The 17709-nt window shown below is 46.3% G+C and overlaps 1 protein-coding gene across 2 annotated transcripts in view; it reads right to left on the bottom strand.

The window, feature by feature from the left end:
* tdrd7b (tudor domain containing 7 b) overlaps window positions 1-17709 on the bottom strand; it is a 34556-nt gene that overhangs the window by 3817 nt on the left and 13030 nt on the right. For both annotated transcript variants that reach the window (XM_042070688.1, XM_042070689.1), the window contains 11 exons: window positions 15680-15762; window positions 10998-11221; window positions 9309-9913; window positions 8486-8675; window positions 8032-8143; window positions 7595-7797; window positions 6912-7046; window positions 4643-4726; window positions 2340-2474; window positions 1846-1956; window positions 433-980 (listed from right to left, as the gene is read on the bottom strand). In XM_042070688.1, the coding sequence (XP_041926622.1) occupies window positions 433-980; window positions 1846-1956; window positions 2340-2474; window positions 4643-4726; window positions 6912-7046; window positions 7595-7797; window positions 8032-8143; window positions 8486-8675; window positions 9309-9913; window positions 10998-11221; window positions 15680-15762 (2430 nt within the window). The remainder of the gene's footprint in view (window positions 1-432; window positions 981-1845; window positions 1957-2339; window positions 2475-4642; window positions 4727-6911; window positions 7047-7594; window positions 7798-8031; window positions 8144-8485; window positions 8676-9308; window positions 9914-10997; window positions 11222-15679; window positions 15763-17709) is intronic.

Genomic DNA, 17709 nt, shown 5'->3' with positions numbered 1-17709 from the left:
GGGTCAGTCGTGACGTCATATCAGTCGTGACGTCATATCACTTAAAGCACAGGGTCAGTAGTGTCAGCGTCATTTGTGCCAACGTCAACGTGTCAGCATCAGTCGAAATATAAAATAAGAAATATATATATGTGTGTGTGTGTGTGTGTGTACTGTATGTATGCAAAGTTTAACCCATTTCTCTCCATGGTATATTGCACTTGATTCACACTATTTGCTGCACTTAAGAGAGCAGAGACAGATGATGACACTGAAAAGAAAAAGAAGCTTATGCAAACCGGCCACAGGGACACTTTTTTTGGCAAGTGGGGTAAATCTAATGACCATATCCAAATTTAGCTCATAAGGAATGTCCAAAAGCAGCAGAAGTTTAATCCCGTGATGTGCCCAGCACACACACACACACACACACGCACACACTCACTCACTCACTTGTTCTCCACTTTGGCGGCGTACACCTGGTTCTTCTCCACGGCGACGGGCTTGTCGTCGGTCTTGTTGTAGTGCAGGATCATCTCTCCCATCAGCACCACCAGCTTGTACATATCCTGCCAGGACTGCAGCACGAAGTGGCCCGGGTGGCACGCCACCGACACATACACATCCAGGTTCTGCCCCGCCGGGGGCAACTCCAGCAGCGGGGGCATCTGCAGACGCCCCTGGGGGGCAGGTGTGGCGGTGTGCTGAGGAGTGGTGGGCGGAGTCCCCCTGGTGCCCGGGAGCGAATGGGCGCGTCGGAGCTGAGGCGCTCGCGTCCCATTGGTGGAGGTGGGGCTTCCGGAGCGGTGGGTGTGGCCGGGCACGGTGGTGGGCGTGGTTTTGAGCGAGGGGGCGTGGCTGCTGAGGAAGACGTCCTTCTGGTGCTTCCACAGGTCCGAATCGGCCAGCTGCCGGTTGACGCTGCGACTCATGTCGTGGAAGTTCTTGCTGGTGAAAAGGTGCACGTGCACCAGACGCTTGCTCTCCTCCTGTTTGGCAATCTGGAGGAAGAAATACCAGCTCACACTAGGGCACGCAATTCGTCAGAATCAGATTCAGCTTTATTGGCCAGGTAGATGTCCGCCTCCTTGTTGTCCCTGTCAAGGTCGTGGACACCTCAACAGGCACAGGCAGGGGTTAAAGTGTGGGGGGGGACACACTCCTCAGATAAATTAATAAATAAATCTATTCTTTCATACCAACGATATAGCGCGATAAAAACTATACAATAACAATTAAAGAAGGAAGGAATAGTGCAATATCAGTAGAGTAGTCAGACATTTAAGATTTAAATATAAATATAGTGCAAGGCAGTTCAGTGCAATGATAATGTATTTGTGATACAATATTGTAGTTGTAAGATTGATGTATACATGAGGTCGATGGGCAGAACAGTGTTCTATGGTCTCAGGGATAACATTACAATAACATTACAATAACACTTATGCTCTCTGGGGTAACATTACAATAACACTTATGCTCTCTGGGGTAACATTACAATAACACTTATGCTCTCTGGGATAACATGACAATACTACCTATGCTCTCAGGGGTAACATTACAATAACACTTATGCTCTCAGGGATAACATGACAATACTACCTATGCTCTCAGGGGTAACATTACAATAACACTTATGCTCTCTGGGGTAACATTACAATAACATGGAATTACATTCAATGTCGAGGCAAAAAATCCCTACACTGCAGTGCAGTACGGTGAGTGTGTGAGTAAATGAGTGTGTGTGTGTGTGTGTGTGTGTGTGTGTGTGTGTGTGTGTGTGTGCGTGTGTGTGCGTGCGTGTGTGTTTGTGTGTGTGTTTGTGTGTGTGTGTGTGTGTGTGTGTGTGTGTGTGTGTGTGTGTACCTTTATACTGCAGTCACTACAGTGCAGTACTGTGTCTCTAAGCCACTGCACAGCATCTGGGGTCCAGGATCCCACACTCACAGCTAGATCAGCAAGACAACACTTCACCACCTGAAACACACACACACACACACACACACACACACACACACACACACACACACACACAGACAGTTAGATTTGCATTGTCATTCACTGCAAAAGCTAGACCTTAGTTCACTAGAACTGTAGAATCTGTAGAAAGACAGATAGACAGACACACACACACCACAAACAAGCAAACAAAGTCAGGGTCAGTTCAACCAGAGAACCTTTTTATCCACATGGACACACACACACACACATACACACACAAAGTATCAGTGTCAATACAACAAGGTCTAGGGGAAAGATACATTTACATACACACACAAATCTGTACTTATGTAAAGAAACGCAAAAAAAATATATCTCCCCCTGTTGTATAATGCAAAGTATCCAATCAGGGGACAGACCTGGGGTGGAATGGCGATAAGGTCACACAGGTGGGGGGGTGGGAACTCCCTCAATTCAATGACCTCTACGGATGCCTGAACCCCCAAATCAATGAACAGGATATCCAGCACTCTGCTGCCATGGAGATTGGTGATCTGAGAGAGGGAGAGAAAGAGTGAGAGAGAGGGAGATAGTGGAAGAGGGAGAGAAAGAGTGAGAGAGAGGGAGATAGTAGAAGAGAGAGAGAGATGAAAAGACCATTATCACTGTTTTTTCTACACAAATGTAAAACGTAACTATGTGAAACTATAGCTGTCAAAGTCCACCGAGCTGCTGATCAGCAAGATCGCACATGATGACTTCAGACTGTTCTGAGCTTCCAGTGCTCTCCAGACTGCCAGTAAATCCTCTGGGTTGGCCAGTTATAAACACTGACAGACACTGATGTCTGCAGTTTCACCCAAGTCATCATTGCCCTTGAACATTTTTCAGCCAGTTAAATTTATGTTATTTTTTTATTTTTGTATTATTTATTTTTTTTACTTTTTATTATTTGATTGTTGTGTGTCTTGGTGTCACGGGTACGCTGGCGACCACGCCGCTCCATCTGACATCTTTTGTCCTGTGTATCAGTCTTGTATGTGGAGCACTTTGGGTTGCACTCTATGCATAAAAATGTGCTATACAAATAAAAGTGACCTGACTTGACTTGATAAAAAACAAAGCCATGCAAGATAACAGTGTCTTAGCCAGGGGAAAACATCTGGAATACCAGAGCTAGATCTTTATTATGTTTAAAGTATATGGCTTTCATTTTTTGGCTAGGGCCAACACAGCCCCTGCTTGCACTAGCCACATTATTGCATTTCAACATTTTACAGAGATTGAAGTGGAACTGAGTTTAAATGTGCTGAAGTGACTGGATTCTGGCTGTAACTGGATGCACTTCAAAGTGGTACAAAATATTACCGCCGCTCAGTCCTGCATATTCTCTCCACCAAAATAAATCAATTTATGAATCAAAAATAAATCAATTTGTCTCCATCTCTTACTCCATCCCCTACTTTTGCCACTTTTGTGTGTGAAAATGAGTGTGTTCATGTATGTGATTGCTTTTGTGTATATGTGTGCTTCTCTGTGTGTGTTTTTGCTTGTGAGTGTGTGTGGGGGGGTAATGGTGTGTGTGTGTGTGTGTGTGTGTGTGTGTGCACATGTATCTACTTGCCTGCATGTGTGTGTGTGTGTTTTATGTGTCTGTGAGTGGGTGTGTGGGGGTAATGGGGTGTGTGTGTGTGTGTGTGTGTGGGTGGGTGTTTGTGCATGCACGCGTGTTTGTGTTTATGTGTGTGTGTGTGCGTGTGCTTGTGTGTGTGCCTGTGTGTGTATGCGTGTGAATCTGTGCGTGCGTGCCTGTGTGTGTGTGTGCATGTGCATGCGTGCGTATGTGTGTACTTTATGTGTGTGTTTGCGTGTGTGTGTTTGTATGTGTAGTGTACAGACACTAATTGTACACATATATTAATTTATTGTATGGGCCCCCATGAACGGAATTCCACGAAACTTGGCGTGGATTCAGAGGGTGTCAGAATGATCCTGCACTTCAAATTCTGTGCAGTTTTGAACCTGTCATCAAAAGATACCTGCAATTACAATGCCTCATTTTTGCTTTTTCATTTTTAATTAACTAGGTGGCGCTATACATCAAATGAGTGGTTATGGGATGGGTTGACATGGCCCCTTGAGAACATACAAAAAAAATGTGGTCCTCCTAGGTCCTATGGTTCTCTGGTTATTTACAGAAAACTGTGTCCACCCTACCCTCCTCTCAGGGGGGGTCCAGTCCGGCGGAGGGGGTGACGGAACAAAGCGGAAAAACAATTCTTCCGTGTCATCCTTGTGGGGCTACATGCCCACCATGTTTTGTGCACCCCAGTCTTTCAGTGTCCCGGGAATTGCTGACGCAAAATTACTGGGGGGGGGGGGGGGGGAATCCGGAAGAAAAAAAACTCTGACTAAACTGTGACGGCAGTAATAATATCGTGTGTGTGTGTGTGTGTGTGTGTGTGTGAGCGGCACTTGGCTGCGCGGCAGTAATAATAATGAGTGTTCTATCGTGTGTGTGTGTGTGTGTGTGTGTGTGTGTGTGTGTGAGCAGCGCTTGGCTGCGCGGCGGTAATAATAATGAGTGTTCTATCGAGTGCGTGTGATTGACTGTGTCCAGCGTGAACATGTCTGTGAGTCAGCAAACAGGCCTGCAGGGAATCCGCAAGGGGAGAACCCGTGGGGTGATCTGTTCCATTCCGGTTGGTTCCGTTCTGCTCACCTCCACTCGAGACCATTTGCCTTTGTAGCGAGCCAGGCAGCCCTTCCCACAGAACGGCCGGGACACCAGGAACTCCGACGTCACCTGCCAAACAGGACATTTCATCAGCACTTCCTGGTCGTATTGTAGAACGCTCCAGAGCAAAGTCCAGTACACACCCAGCTTAATCACAGCAAGAGAGATTTATTGTGCACTTCATACCCTTCTCAACTAGGCAGGTTTCTATTGAACATTCAAAGCAAGAGGGAGTTTATTGTGCACTTCATCAACTAGGCAGGTTTCTATTGAACATTCAAAGCAAGAGGGGGTTTATTTTGCACTTCATCAACTAGGCAGGTTTCTATTGAACATTCAAAGCAAGAGGGGGTTTATTTTGCACTTCATCAACTAGGCAGGTTTCTATTGAACATTCAAAGCAAGAGGGGGTTTATTTTGCACTTCATCAACTAGGCAGGTTTCTATTGAACATTCAAAGCAACTCCTTTCATACATTTGATCTAATCAGAAATGAAAGTATAACTCCATATCAATTTCAACTTCATATCAAAAGAAGCCTTGCATATACTGTAGCTACGGCACACTAGCCTGATTGAATAATACTATTATTAGCCTTAATATATATTATAATAATATTAGACTTAGTGGTATACAACAGAGAGGTATTGCTTGTCGAGTCATATGATGTAATGTCTAAATGTGGGAATGTTTGTATTGTGTCAATGGGTCAATGTTTACTACAGATTAGATGGGCCAGCTCTTAGTCCCAGATTACGGACTCTAATCCCAATCTGGCTATCACCACACCTACAGCACTCCTACACAAGCAAGGACAACAGTTAGAGCAGTCAGAGGCTACTGGAGCAAAGTGTCTACACACACACACTAACACACTAACACGCCAACAATGCCACAACTACTAGCGCCAAAAATACCACAGGCACAACAAACACACAAGGACACTGTTTGAGATGTCTTTCAGTTTGTTTTTGTAAGGGTTTGTGTTCACGGAAACCACTGGCTTGACTAACTTCAGATCCTAACTCTTACCTAAGCCCAGTGGTGCAAGTGATATGTAAGTGTAACAGGGTTTTTAATACCTATTTTGGGGGGTTTCTAACTATCAAGACATGCCCTTACCAAAAAAATGGTATACTAATTTTATCAGGTAAACTTAAGTGCAGTTGAAGTATAATTCCCAAGTTTACTTTACTTAGGAAGTTCATTAGTACCGTATACATGTGCTTGTGGTGCACTTTTCAGTTTATAATAGTACTAGTGAAGATACCAGTTATATACTTCTGGCACATTTTTAGTCCATTATAGTATACTCAAAGCATTTTAAGTCCATTATAGTATACTCAAAGCATTTTAAGTCCATTATAGTATACTCAAAGCATTTTTAGTCCATTATAGTATACTCAAAGCATTTTTAGTCCATTATAGTATACTCAAAGCATTTTTAGTCCATTATAGTATACTCAAAGCATGTTAAGGTGTAAAAATGCTAAATTATAGGTGTACTGTTAGATTACTAATGGCAAATGGACTGCATTTATATTGCTTACTGATATGATTTATATACTGCATTTATATTACACATACAAATAGTGTTGGCTGCCATGCAAGGCGCCAGCCTGCACAGCGCGAGCACTTTTGGGGTTAAGTGTTTTGTCAGGAGGAGTTGGGCTCGGACCTGCAACCCTCTGGGTCCTTGACCACTCCTCTACTTTCTGAGCCACTGCTGTTCACTGCTCATGTATATTTTGTAGCCCGTTTTTCATGTTCATGATAGTATACTTAAAGTATAACCTCAGTAAACTATAAGTACAAGTACAAGTAAATATACTTAGACTTTTCCATCAAGTGTATATTAAGTATATTTAAGTATAAATACCATATTAAAGGCTAGATCAGTATAAGCCAAGTATAAATCAATTTAGTGTCAGTACACAAAAAGTAAACTATACATATACTTAGTTCAAAATAAGTACTTCAACAGTACACTTCCATGAACTTCTTTTTGCTAAGGGCAGTGAGGAGTGGACAGGAAGTGAGTAAGAGAGAGACAGGAAATTGCATCAGGCCAGTCCCCGTTGGCACTGAAGCTGCGTGTGGGGTAGGACGCTGACGTGACGGCTGCGCCACAGCTCGCTCCCTTTCTCACTCTTCTCGAGAGCGACACTACAGACGCAGACCGGTCCACTACAGACGCAGACGGGTCCACTACAGATGATATGCAGCTCCATCGTGTGGAGCAGGTGTGTTGTACCTGAGAGTGGAAGTAGGCCTCGGTCTTCCCCAGCACCTCGGTGAGCTTAGCCAGGCCTCGGGAGGGCAGCTGGCAGTAGATGGTCCCGTCCGAACACACACTCGATACACTCACATTCATGTAGGCACTGTTCACCTGCGAAGGGAACAACAACAACATCATTAACAACTTGTGAAGTCCAGATGAAATTTCCCTCTGAAATCCTGGTGGGATTGTGAAACAGCACACGCCTCTGGGCCAAAGGAGGCCTGATCTGAGACAGAACCTGAACCTGACCCAATCTGTTCAGACGTTTGGCTACTCTCAGCTCAGCATTGTGGCTTTTTGTTTATTTCATTAAAAGGAACAGTCAGAGACTCTTAAGCGATTTCTAACACTTTTTGTAACAATCGGTGAATATCTCCTCATGATTCCGCTAGCTCTCCATTCTCTGTGTGTGGGAGTGATGTGAAGCTCTGGTTAAAGACAGCCTGTTGGAGTAGCAGGGCGCTGTTGTTGTCTGTCTGTAGAGGTAGTGTAACCCTAAGTGATGTGAGGCTCTGGTTAAAGACAGCCTGTTGGAGTAGCAGGGTGCTGTTGTTGTCTGTAGAGACAGTGGGGGAGGTTGCAGACGGTTCGTGGGATTAATGGGATTTTGAAGTGATGTAATCATCTTAGCCAAGCGGCCATGTTGGGATGGGCACCTGCAGAGGGCTCTCCAGGGACTTGTCCTGCAGGGCCTTCATGCACGCTGCATTGATGTTGACATCATCATCCTGCGACGTGTCGTACAGGACCATGAGTGGTGTCTCCTGGCGTTCTAGAATCTCGGCTAGCAGGATCTTCCCACTCGCCATGGAATCAAACTTCTTCAGCACAGACGCCTCCTGGCTGAACTGCTCCAGTCCTGACACACACACGCACACACACACGCACACGTACACACACACACAAACACACACACACATACACACACACACACACACACACACACACACACACAGGTAAATTGAATGGGTACATTTAAAAACAAATGTAAATAAAGAGGAATGCAACAGTGGGGATAGACTTAAAGTCTGAGCAGAGTAGATGGCTGCCAGTGTAAGCAGCAATCCGCAGCCGACTTTCTAGCTGAACTCACCAGCCAGTTTGCATTTAGTGGCCTGGAAGGGCAGTTTGAAGAACTTCTCATGCAGCTCCAGGAGCTTGGTTTTGCTGATGACCTCCGAAAACCCATGATCCACATAATATACCTGCAAAGCAACAGTGCATACATGAAGACAGACATATAAAACACCTACAACAGTGCATACACCAAGACAGACATATAAAACACCTACAACAGTGCATACACCAAGACAGACACATAAAACACCTACAACAGTGCATACACCAAGACAGACACATAAAACACCTACAAAAGTACATGACACTTGGAACGATGTGTGCCCACTGTGCATGTGATATGTGTGTTGATGGTGTGTGTGTGTGTGTGCGTGTGATGTGTGATGTGTGTGATGATGATGTGTGTGTGTATGTGTGTGCGTGTGATGTGTGTGATGATGATGCCTAGCACCACAGTTTTCAGCACTCACCTTGACCTTATCCGCCATGACCTCACACACTTGGGCACGAAGGATCTCCTCCTCCTCCTCAGCGCGGACAGCCGCCAGCTGCCCCGACACAGGGTTGGTCAGGGCCTTCCTGGTGTTGTCCTGGCCGTAGAACTCCCGCATCTCATCCTCCAGCTTCTCCTGCGCCTGCGAGTAGCCCTCGCCGATGTACCTGCAGCCATCAATCACAGCAACGGAACACTAAAGGCCTATTCACACCAAGAACGATAACGATAACTATAACCATAACTATAACCATAACGATAAAAGCATTCACACTGAACGACGATAAACAAAGTCTCTCCTTGTGTTAGATGGGTTCTGATTGGCTATTAGCTTTTTATCGTTCTAAAAATGGCTCTGATAGTGATCCCCAACGATATCGCTCTTCATGTCATTATCGTTATAGTTTATGTGTGAACGTTGTCATTCATATTAACAAGAACGATATTTATTTATAGTTATCGTTATCGTTCTTGGTGTGAATGGGCCTTAAGGCGGGGATCACATTGGCCAGTGCCAACCGGCAGTGGCAAGTGTAACCGAACGCTCAAGTTCTATCTCATTCCTATCGCAACACAAACGGTTTGCCTTAACTGACAATTGAATACGCTCGCGTTGCGCTTTGAAAGTTGAACCAAGTTAACCACATGACCTCAGCAGGTTTAGCCTAACACACCTGTGTAACCTCAGCCCGGGCATCCTCACCTGAGCACACCTGTGTTACCTCACCACCCATAATCTCACCTGAGCACAGCAGGTTTAGCCTAACACACCTGTGTAACCTCAGCCCGGGCATCCTCACCTGAGCACGACGCTGTTGGTGCAGGCCGCCTCCACCACCAGCACTGACGGGTACTCCTCACGCGGTATCTGCAGCGCGGGCACCTGCGCCTGGCAGCTGGGACGCTTGCCCGCCTCCGACTCCGTCTCCGCCTCCGGCCGCGCCCGGTTGCAGTTCTCGTCCTCGGCCGCGCGCACGTACAGGATGGCGCGCTTGGGGTTGTCGGGCATGGGGTAGTCGACGGTGCAGAAGTCGGCGAGCAGCGCGAGGTTCTGGAGCACGTGCTCGGGCAGCGCGCTCTTGTAGGTGTCCTGGTAGAGCTTGGGCAGCGCGTGGGCCCACAGCCCACTGCTGTACCTCAGCAGCAACTCGCCCAGGTTGCGCCGCAGCTCCGGGGTCAGGGAGGGGGGCGGCGTGCCCGGGCCGCTGGGGGCAGGGCTGGGGGGCGAGGCAGGGGTGCTGGGGGTGCTGGGGGTGGGTGTGCGGGGAGGAGGCAGCTTCTGGGGACCAGGAGAGTGACGGTCGCCCCTTGGAGGGGTCGGTGTGCTGGGGACCCCGCTGCTGCTGGGGTCTTTGGCCGGGTAGAGGAGCAGCTCGGCGGGGTTGGTGCTGCACGGCTTCTCCAGCTGAGAGAGACGGAGGTAGAGAAGGAGGCAGAGAGAGAGAGAGAGATTGAGACAGAGAGAGAGAGACAGAGAGACAGAGAGAGAGAGAGAAAGAGAGAGACAGAGAGAGACAGAGAGAGAGGGAGAGAGAGACAGAGAGACAGAGAGAAAGACAGAGGGAGAGACAGAGAGAACGAGACAGAGAGAGAGGGAGAGAGAGACAGAGAGAGAGAGAAAGAGAGAGACAGAGAGAGAGACAGAGAGAGACAGAGAGAGAGAGAGAGAGAGAGAGAGAGAGGGAGGGAGAGAGAGCGAGAGACAGAGAGAGAGAGAAAGGGAGAGAGAGACAGAGAGAGAGAAGGAGAGAGAGAAAGAGAGAGAGACAGAGAGAGAGAGACAGACAGAGAGAAAGAGACAGAGCGAGAGAGAGACAGAGAGAGAGAGACAGAGGATGTGGGAATGGGGGGAAAGGCAGAGGGGAGAGAATTGTATTTGGTCAAAGGACAAAGGCAGAATGAAATGAAGACAGAATGGGACAATGAGGAGAAGATCAGTGCAGTCAGCCCCTCTTGTGTCTGTGTGCAGTGAGGTCTGTGTGTAGTGACGTCAGCATTATGTTTGTGAACAGTGAGGTCTGTGTTGTGTGTGTCTGTGTGCAGTGACGTCTGTGTTGTGTGTGTCTGTGTGCAGTGAGGTCTGTGTTGTGTGTGTCTGTGAACAGTGAGGTCTGTGCTGTGTCTGTGCATTGAGGTCTGTGTGTGCAGTGAGGTCTGTGTGCAGTGAGGTCTGTGTGTGCAGTGAGGTCTGTGTGTGTCTGTGCTGTGTCTGTGTGCAGTGAGGTCTGTGTGTGCAGTGAGGTCTGTACTGTGTCTGTGTGCAGTGAGGTCTGTGTGTGCAGTGAGGTCTGTGTGTGTCTGTGCTGTGTCTGTGTGCGGTGAGGTCTATGTGTGCAGTGAGGTCTGTACTGTGTCTGTGTGCAGTGAGGTGTGTGTGCAGTGAGGTGTGTGTGCAGTGAGGTCTGTGTTGCGCAGTGAGGTCTGTGTGTGCAGTGAGGTCTGTGTGTGCAGTGAGGTCTGTGCTGTGTCTGTGTGCAGTGAGGTCTTACGGTGCAGACATGTGTCCACTGCTCCAGGTCTTTGAGTGCCTCCCCCGGCAGCTCCTGCTTGTACAGCTCCCTGTAGAGCTGCGGCAGCTTGGACACCCAGAGGCCATTGCTGTACTTGTTCAGGATCTCTTTCAGGCGGCCCTGCACCTGCTGTGGGTTGTAGGACCCCGACAGGCCCGTCTTGGGTTTTGCCTGTGGGGAACTCTCGTTTAGGTTGGCAGGGGCTGGAAAAAGAGACAAGAAAATAAATAAATAAATACAAATATAAAATAAATAAAAATATCATCATCTACTGGCTGAAGCTCTGAGGAGATGTGGTCATCCAGCTTCACATCTGCAGGGCCTCAACCCCCTCTTTTAGGGAGGCTGCTTAAAACCGTCCCTGAGGTGATGACACTGTTTGTGTGTTATACCTGTCAACCCTCCTGTTTTTTCCGGGTAAACATGTGTTTTCAAAGCATCGTTTAGCTTTCTTGAGGGCGACCTTGAAGGCGACCTTGAAGGCGACCTTAGACCTTAGAGTGTTTACAATAGCGGTGTGGTTGTTGAGCACGATTTGACGCCAACCTGTCAGCAAAGTCACGTTAGGCCTAGCTTCCCGCCTGGTTTAGTCACGTTAGGCCTAGCTTCACGCCTGGTTTAGTTAGTGCTGCAGTGTCATGGTCTGAATTCTTGCTCACAGCAGAGGGATAGTGGCTTAGAAATCTAGACACACCCTAGCGGCAGCAAATGTAATTTGCAGCCAGGGTAGTCTAGCAACTCTCCGTTGGCTTGCGAGCTGGAAAAATCAAACTTCGATCAGGCCAATCACACTAGGGTGTGTGTGTTTGTGTGTGTGTGTGTCTGTGTGTGTGTGTGTGTGTGTGTGTGTGTGTGTGTGTGTGTGTGTGTGTGTGTGTGTGTGTCCGTCCTCTTGTAAGTTGCCATCCCTGAGGGGGGACCTTTGATGTCCCAGTCCATTTAGCAGTTGGACAGCAGCCTGACGTCTGACGGCAGCTATTAGCAAAACCCAGGCATAGTACAGCATGAGAAGAGTGTTTAGAGAAACAGTGCTTCTTTTTTTATTTTTGTATTTTATTAGTGTTCAGAATCTCACATACACCTAATTCAATTTAGAATCAGTGTTTAATTATATAGACATTTTTATGTATAATGTATTCACACAATCATGGGATTGACCATCATGAAGTAGACTTACTGATAACAAACATATGTTCTTTGCCCTATAAAGTCGGTACGGATGGAAACATTTGGTAAACAAATGGATGCCTTAAAGTCAAGCCTTTCAGAGGTCTTTTATGAGTGCAAGTTTACAGGGATGCTTCCCCCATATATGTGTGTAGTGGGGTCTGTGTGTAGTGAGGTCTGCGTGTAGTGAGGTCTGCATGTAGTGAGGTCTGTGTGTAGTGAGGTCTGCATGTAGTGAGGTCTGCATGTAGTGAGGTCTGTGTGTAGTGAGGTCTGCATGTAGTGAGGTCTGCGTGTAGTGAGGTCTGTGTGCAGGCACGACGGGCCTTCTTCTCTTGGCTCTCAACGAAGGCGGTCGCATTTTCTCTCCCTCTCCTCCCCTTATCTTCCCTGCTTTGCTCCTTTGTCTCGTCTAGTCTACTGTCTCATACTTTGAGAGACTCTCTCTGCACTGCTCTCCAAACTAAAAAATCATGGATTTGATCAACTGGTCTCTCAACGCAATTGACACCATCTTCTCCATGAGAAGCTTGGATTCAGAGGAACCTGACTGCCCTGCCAGAACGTTCGCAGCTGGCTACTCGATGGACGCGTGGGAGAAGTGGCGGGTCGTGTGCCTGGCGGCTCTTTCTGTGGAGGACATTGAAGATATCTACCTATTTGGAACCATGATCACAGGTCTTTTGCTGATTGGATTAGGCATTGCCCTGGTTTATCGAGGAATTCAGAAAACGGTGACAGCTGTTCAAAGCCCCATAAGGCTGCCCGTCATGATTGAAGCAGTGGGCAGAGCTGTCGGCACCCAGACTGGGACTTTCAAGCAGTTGATGGATACCAGGATGGATTTTATGGATACTAGGTTGGATAACATCATGGAGAAGCTCACTGCTTTACAAAGGCAATTGGACCAGAACGGACTAAGAGAGTAGTCGTGTAAATTGGAATGCGGCTACTCGCCCCAAGACCAAACAATTACAATCTTATCTGCTTTTGGCCCCCCTCAACCAGCACTGGCCTCGGCCAAGGCCGCTGCTGGAAAAACAACTCCCCCGGATGAGCACTGCAGTGAGACACTATTGCGTTCCTTCCCCCACTTCCTACAGACACCTGCTGATTGTGGACTCTGTCTGGGACCTGATCAAGGTTGTCTCCATAGCAACTTGTTGTGTTATCGCTATGACAATCCTGCGGACTGAGGCACTAAGATTGTGATGCCAGGCGGAGCGACTCTCCAGGCCTACACATACACAAACTCCTAAACATATATACAGGTGCTGGTCATATGATTAGAATATCATGAAAAAGCTTATTTATTTTAGTAATTCCATTCAAAAAGTGAAACTTGTATAAAGTATACATTCATTCCACACATATTTATTTTAATTTTTATTATTATAACTGACAACTAATGAAAATCCCAAATTCAGTATCTCAGAAAATTAGAATATTGTGAAAAGGTTCAATATTGAAGACACCTGGTGCCACACTCTAATCAGCTAATTAACTCAAAACACCTGCAAAGGCCTTTAAATGATCTCTGTCTAGTTCTGTAGGCTACACAATCATGGGGAAGACTGCTGACTTGACAATTGTCCAAAAGACGACCATTGACACCTTGCACAAGGAGGGCAAGACACAAAAGGTCATTGCTAAAGAGGCAGGCTGTTCACAGAGCTCTGTGTCCAAGCACACTAATAGAGCGAAGGGAAGGAAAAGATGTGGTAGAAAAAGTGTACAAGCAATAGGATAACAGCACCCTGGAGAGGATTGTGAAACAAAACCCATTAAAAAATGTGGGGGAGATTCACAAAGAGTGGATTGCAGCTGGAGTCAGTGCTTCAAGAACCACCACGCACAGATGTATGCAAGACATGGGTTTCAGTTGTCGCATTCCTTGTGTCAAGCCACTCTTGAACAAGCGACAGCGTCAGAAGGTCCAAAGTTATGTTCTCTGATAAAAAGTAAATGTTGCATTTCCTTTGGTCCCAGAGTCTGGAGGAAGAGAGGAGAGGCACAGAATCCACGTTGCTTGAAGTCCAGTGTAAAGTTTCCACAGTCAGTGATGGTTTGGGGTGCCATGTCATCTGCTGGTGTTGGTCCACTGTGTTTTCTGAGGTCCAAGGTCAACGCAGCCGTCTTCCAGGAAGTTTTAGAGCACTTCCTGCTTCCTGCTGCTGAATATGGAGATGCAGATTTCATTTTCCAACAGGTCTTGGCACCTGCACACATGTGCCAAAGCTACAAGTACCTGGTTTAAGGACTGTGGTATCCCGGTTCTTAATTGGCCAGCAAACTCGCCTGACCTTAACCCCATAGAAAATCTATGGGGTATTGTGAAGAGGAAGATGTGATACGCCAGACCCAACAATGCAGAAGAGCTGAAGGCCACTATCAGAGCAACCTGGGCTCTCATAACACCTGAGCAGTGCCACAGACTGATCGACTCCATGCCACGCCGCATTGCTGCAGTAATTCAGGCAAAAGGAGCCCCAACTAAGTATTGAGTGCTGTACATGCTCATACTTTTCATGTTCATACTTTTCAGTTGGCCAACATTTCTAAAAAGACCTTTTGACCTTTGTATTGGTCTTAAGTAATATTCTAATTTTCTGAGATACTGAATTTGTGATTTTCATTAGTTGTCAGTTATAATAAGCGGGTCTGTGTCCAGCGCTGCAGGACCGGATGGCTGCTTGCCTGCACTGGACTCCCTCCACCCCCCACTCCCCTCCCCTGTTGCAAGCCGTGTGTCTTTCATGTTGTAAAGTGTAATGACTATGTGCTTATGTTGCTGAGGTGTTTTCTGTTCCCACACTGTACTCCCCACAGGAGCATAGTCTGGGGGTTGTTTTTTCTCCTCCCCTCTCCTCATGTTATGCTGTACTTTCTCCATGTATTGCAATTTCGTTGTCTCTGTACTTGTACTCTGCACAATGACAATAAAGTTGAATCTAAAATCTATATGAACTTTATAGAGCCCTCATAACCCCGTCATGTTGTTCGCCCTTTTGCTTAAATTCACCATTTCCCCTGTTGTACAGACAAGCAGTCTATGAGTGGCCTTTTGCTTTCTGTTCTTCATCATGAGTAAGTTACACTTTCTCTTTATAAAGCACTTCTCCTTAATTGGATCTTTGCTTGTATTGTCGTTTCACTTCGTAGTTGTTTAAAAGTGAACACAATGTGCACTGTTTTATGTAAGAGAGAGAGAGAGAGACAGAGCCTGTGTTGAGACACTCAGAACTCGAAATTGAACTCGATATTTTGAACTCTGACACACAGACACATACGCGCACAAAGAAAAAAGAAAAGTTCTGTACACTTTGTCCATGTACTCCTCCCCCTTGTATGTACCAGTATAATTGCTTAGATCCTGATACTGTGCATTTATGTAACAATTGCTTTGGCAATACAAGTGTCATATCTGTCATGCCAATAAAGCACCATTTGCATTTGAGAGAGAGAGAGAAAGAGAGAGAGATCACACCACTCACCATTACTCTGCTGAGGGTTCCTGGAGAGATGGGCATGGACCTCCTTCTGAAACCTGGAGGGAAGGGTCATCCTCTTGTCTGGCCTAGAAACAGGAAGTGGGCCTCAGAGTTAGTCTGCTGACTACTTGCTGATCCTGGGCTTTGGCTAGTAGCTTCGGCCTAATAATAGAATATTCTCTATAAAAATAAAAAAATATATAAAAATGGTTTAATTATGGGGCATACTGAGATCATACACCTGCACATTTACCATGTCTGTGAACTAGCTGGTATTAGCATTTGCTAATAGTGTTAGCTGTTGTTCTACACTAGCACATTCCATTATTACATTACATTACATTCCATTACATTACAATTCTCTCAACAGTTTTAGGACAATTTAAAAACGGTAGAGTACAGTAAGGTAAGTGCATCAGTGAGTGCTGTTTTTAAACAGTTGAGTGTCAGTTCAAGATGGGTGGGTAGTGCTAGGATCAACAAGACTTGTTGTAAGTGGTGCTATGAGAGGAGATGTTCTCTAAAGAGCTGGGTCTTCAGAGGGTCTACATTCCCTATTCTGAGCATTCTGTTATGAATGAAATGAGAATTGATTACTTCAATTCAGATCAATGGGGACAATTCAAGTGGCATTACTGCACAGGAAGTTTCCACAGGAACTTTGCCTTATAGTCAAAGCATTTTCACAAGGTCCCCTCCGATCCATAAGACTGACCTGACCAGTGGCAGGTTATAATTTCACTGTTATGTCAATGAACCTATCTTTGTAAGAAATCAGTATTTCGTATTGAAATGTTCATATTGGATCAATGTAAACCAATTTGATTCTGTGAAATTAACAGATTAACTGAAATGACCACACAACATGTGAGACAAACAAGGACAAGTGCCCCAGGAACAATCTTTTTCACATCCTGCCCGCTAGAGGGTATAGCTCAGCTCATAGACAAACACCTCTTGAACTGTACTTTTCATACGTACAGCTCTAAATGGCAACTCTGATCATCATATCAGTCCCCATCTATTGGCCAGCATGCCCCAGTGAATCACACGGCTAGTCGACAGTCAGCACTTTTGGCTTCCAATGGGCTTGTGACACCCGAGACTTTAGTGGCACCATCATGTGAGCCAAGGGCTTTTTTCTAGTCAGACTTGTGTACTATCCCCCCCCCCCCCCGCCCTGCGTAGCATATCTAGCCCATTGTATCTGCCATCTATCTCAGCAGAGAGCACAACTGATTGAAGCCAATGTGATTAGAAGGGAATTAGCCAATACTTCAGGCATGTTAAGTCAATCAGGGGGGACATTGCTGAGCTCAGTCAGGCACGGAGAGCAGAGATACGGGGAAGACAAGCGGAGTAGGAGGGGGACTACACCAGGACCTAACCAGGACCTAACCAGGACCTAACCAGGACCTAACCAGGAACTATCACAAACGTGTCTCTAACCAAATCATCAAGAATAAGACAGTATTGATTACACTGATTACTAGGGCAGCCTCATAACCAGGACTGCTACATTCACAAACATGTCTCTAACCAAATCATCAAGAATAATTTCAATTTCAATTTAATTGTACTTATAGAGCGCCAAAACATTACACATGTCTCATGGCGCTTTACAGAGTGTTAGACAATCAGAGAAAAGAAAGAAAAGAAGGCCCATGGGTAACAGGGGAACAGGGGAACAGGGGAACAGGGGAACAGGGGAAAAACTCCCTAGAAATGGAGATACATAAAGGAAGAAACCTCGAGCAGATCCACGACTCAAGGGCCTGACCCATCTGCCTAGGGTCAGATGCAGGACAGTAAGGTCTGTATACATGACAAATGCATAAGTTAGTCAGGTCACATAAGACAGTATTGATTACACGGAGTACTGCACAGCCTCCTAACCAGACCTACTATGGTCCCAAGGCCTTCCAGGATCTCGTGTGTACCGCTCTCCTCATCATGTGGTGCAGACTATGAACAGGCTGGGCTAATAAAGAAGGCCTGATCAACACAAGCACACTCCGCTAGGGCCTGGCCAC

The sequence above is a fragment of the Alosa sapidissima genome, chromosome 18, assembly GCF_018492685.1.
Source record: "Alosa sapidissima isolate fAloSap1 chromosome 18, fAloSap1.pri, whole genome shotgun sequence".
NCBI classification, from domain to species: Eukaryota; Metazoa; Chordata; class Actinopteri; order Clupeiformes; family Clupeidae; genus Alosa; species Alosa sapidissima.
Note: the sequence above shows the minus strand (reverse complement) of the source record. Positions and strands in the feature narration are given on the sequence as shown.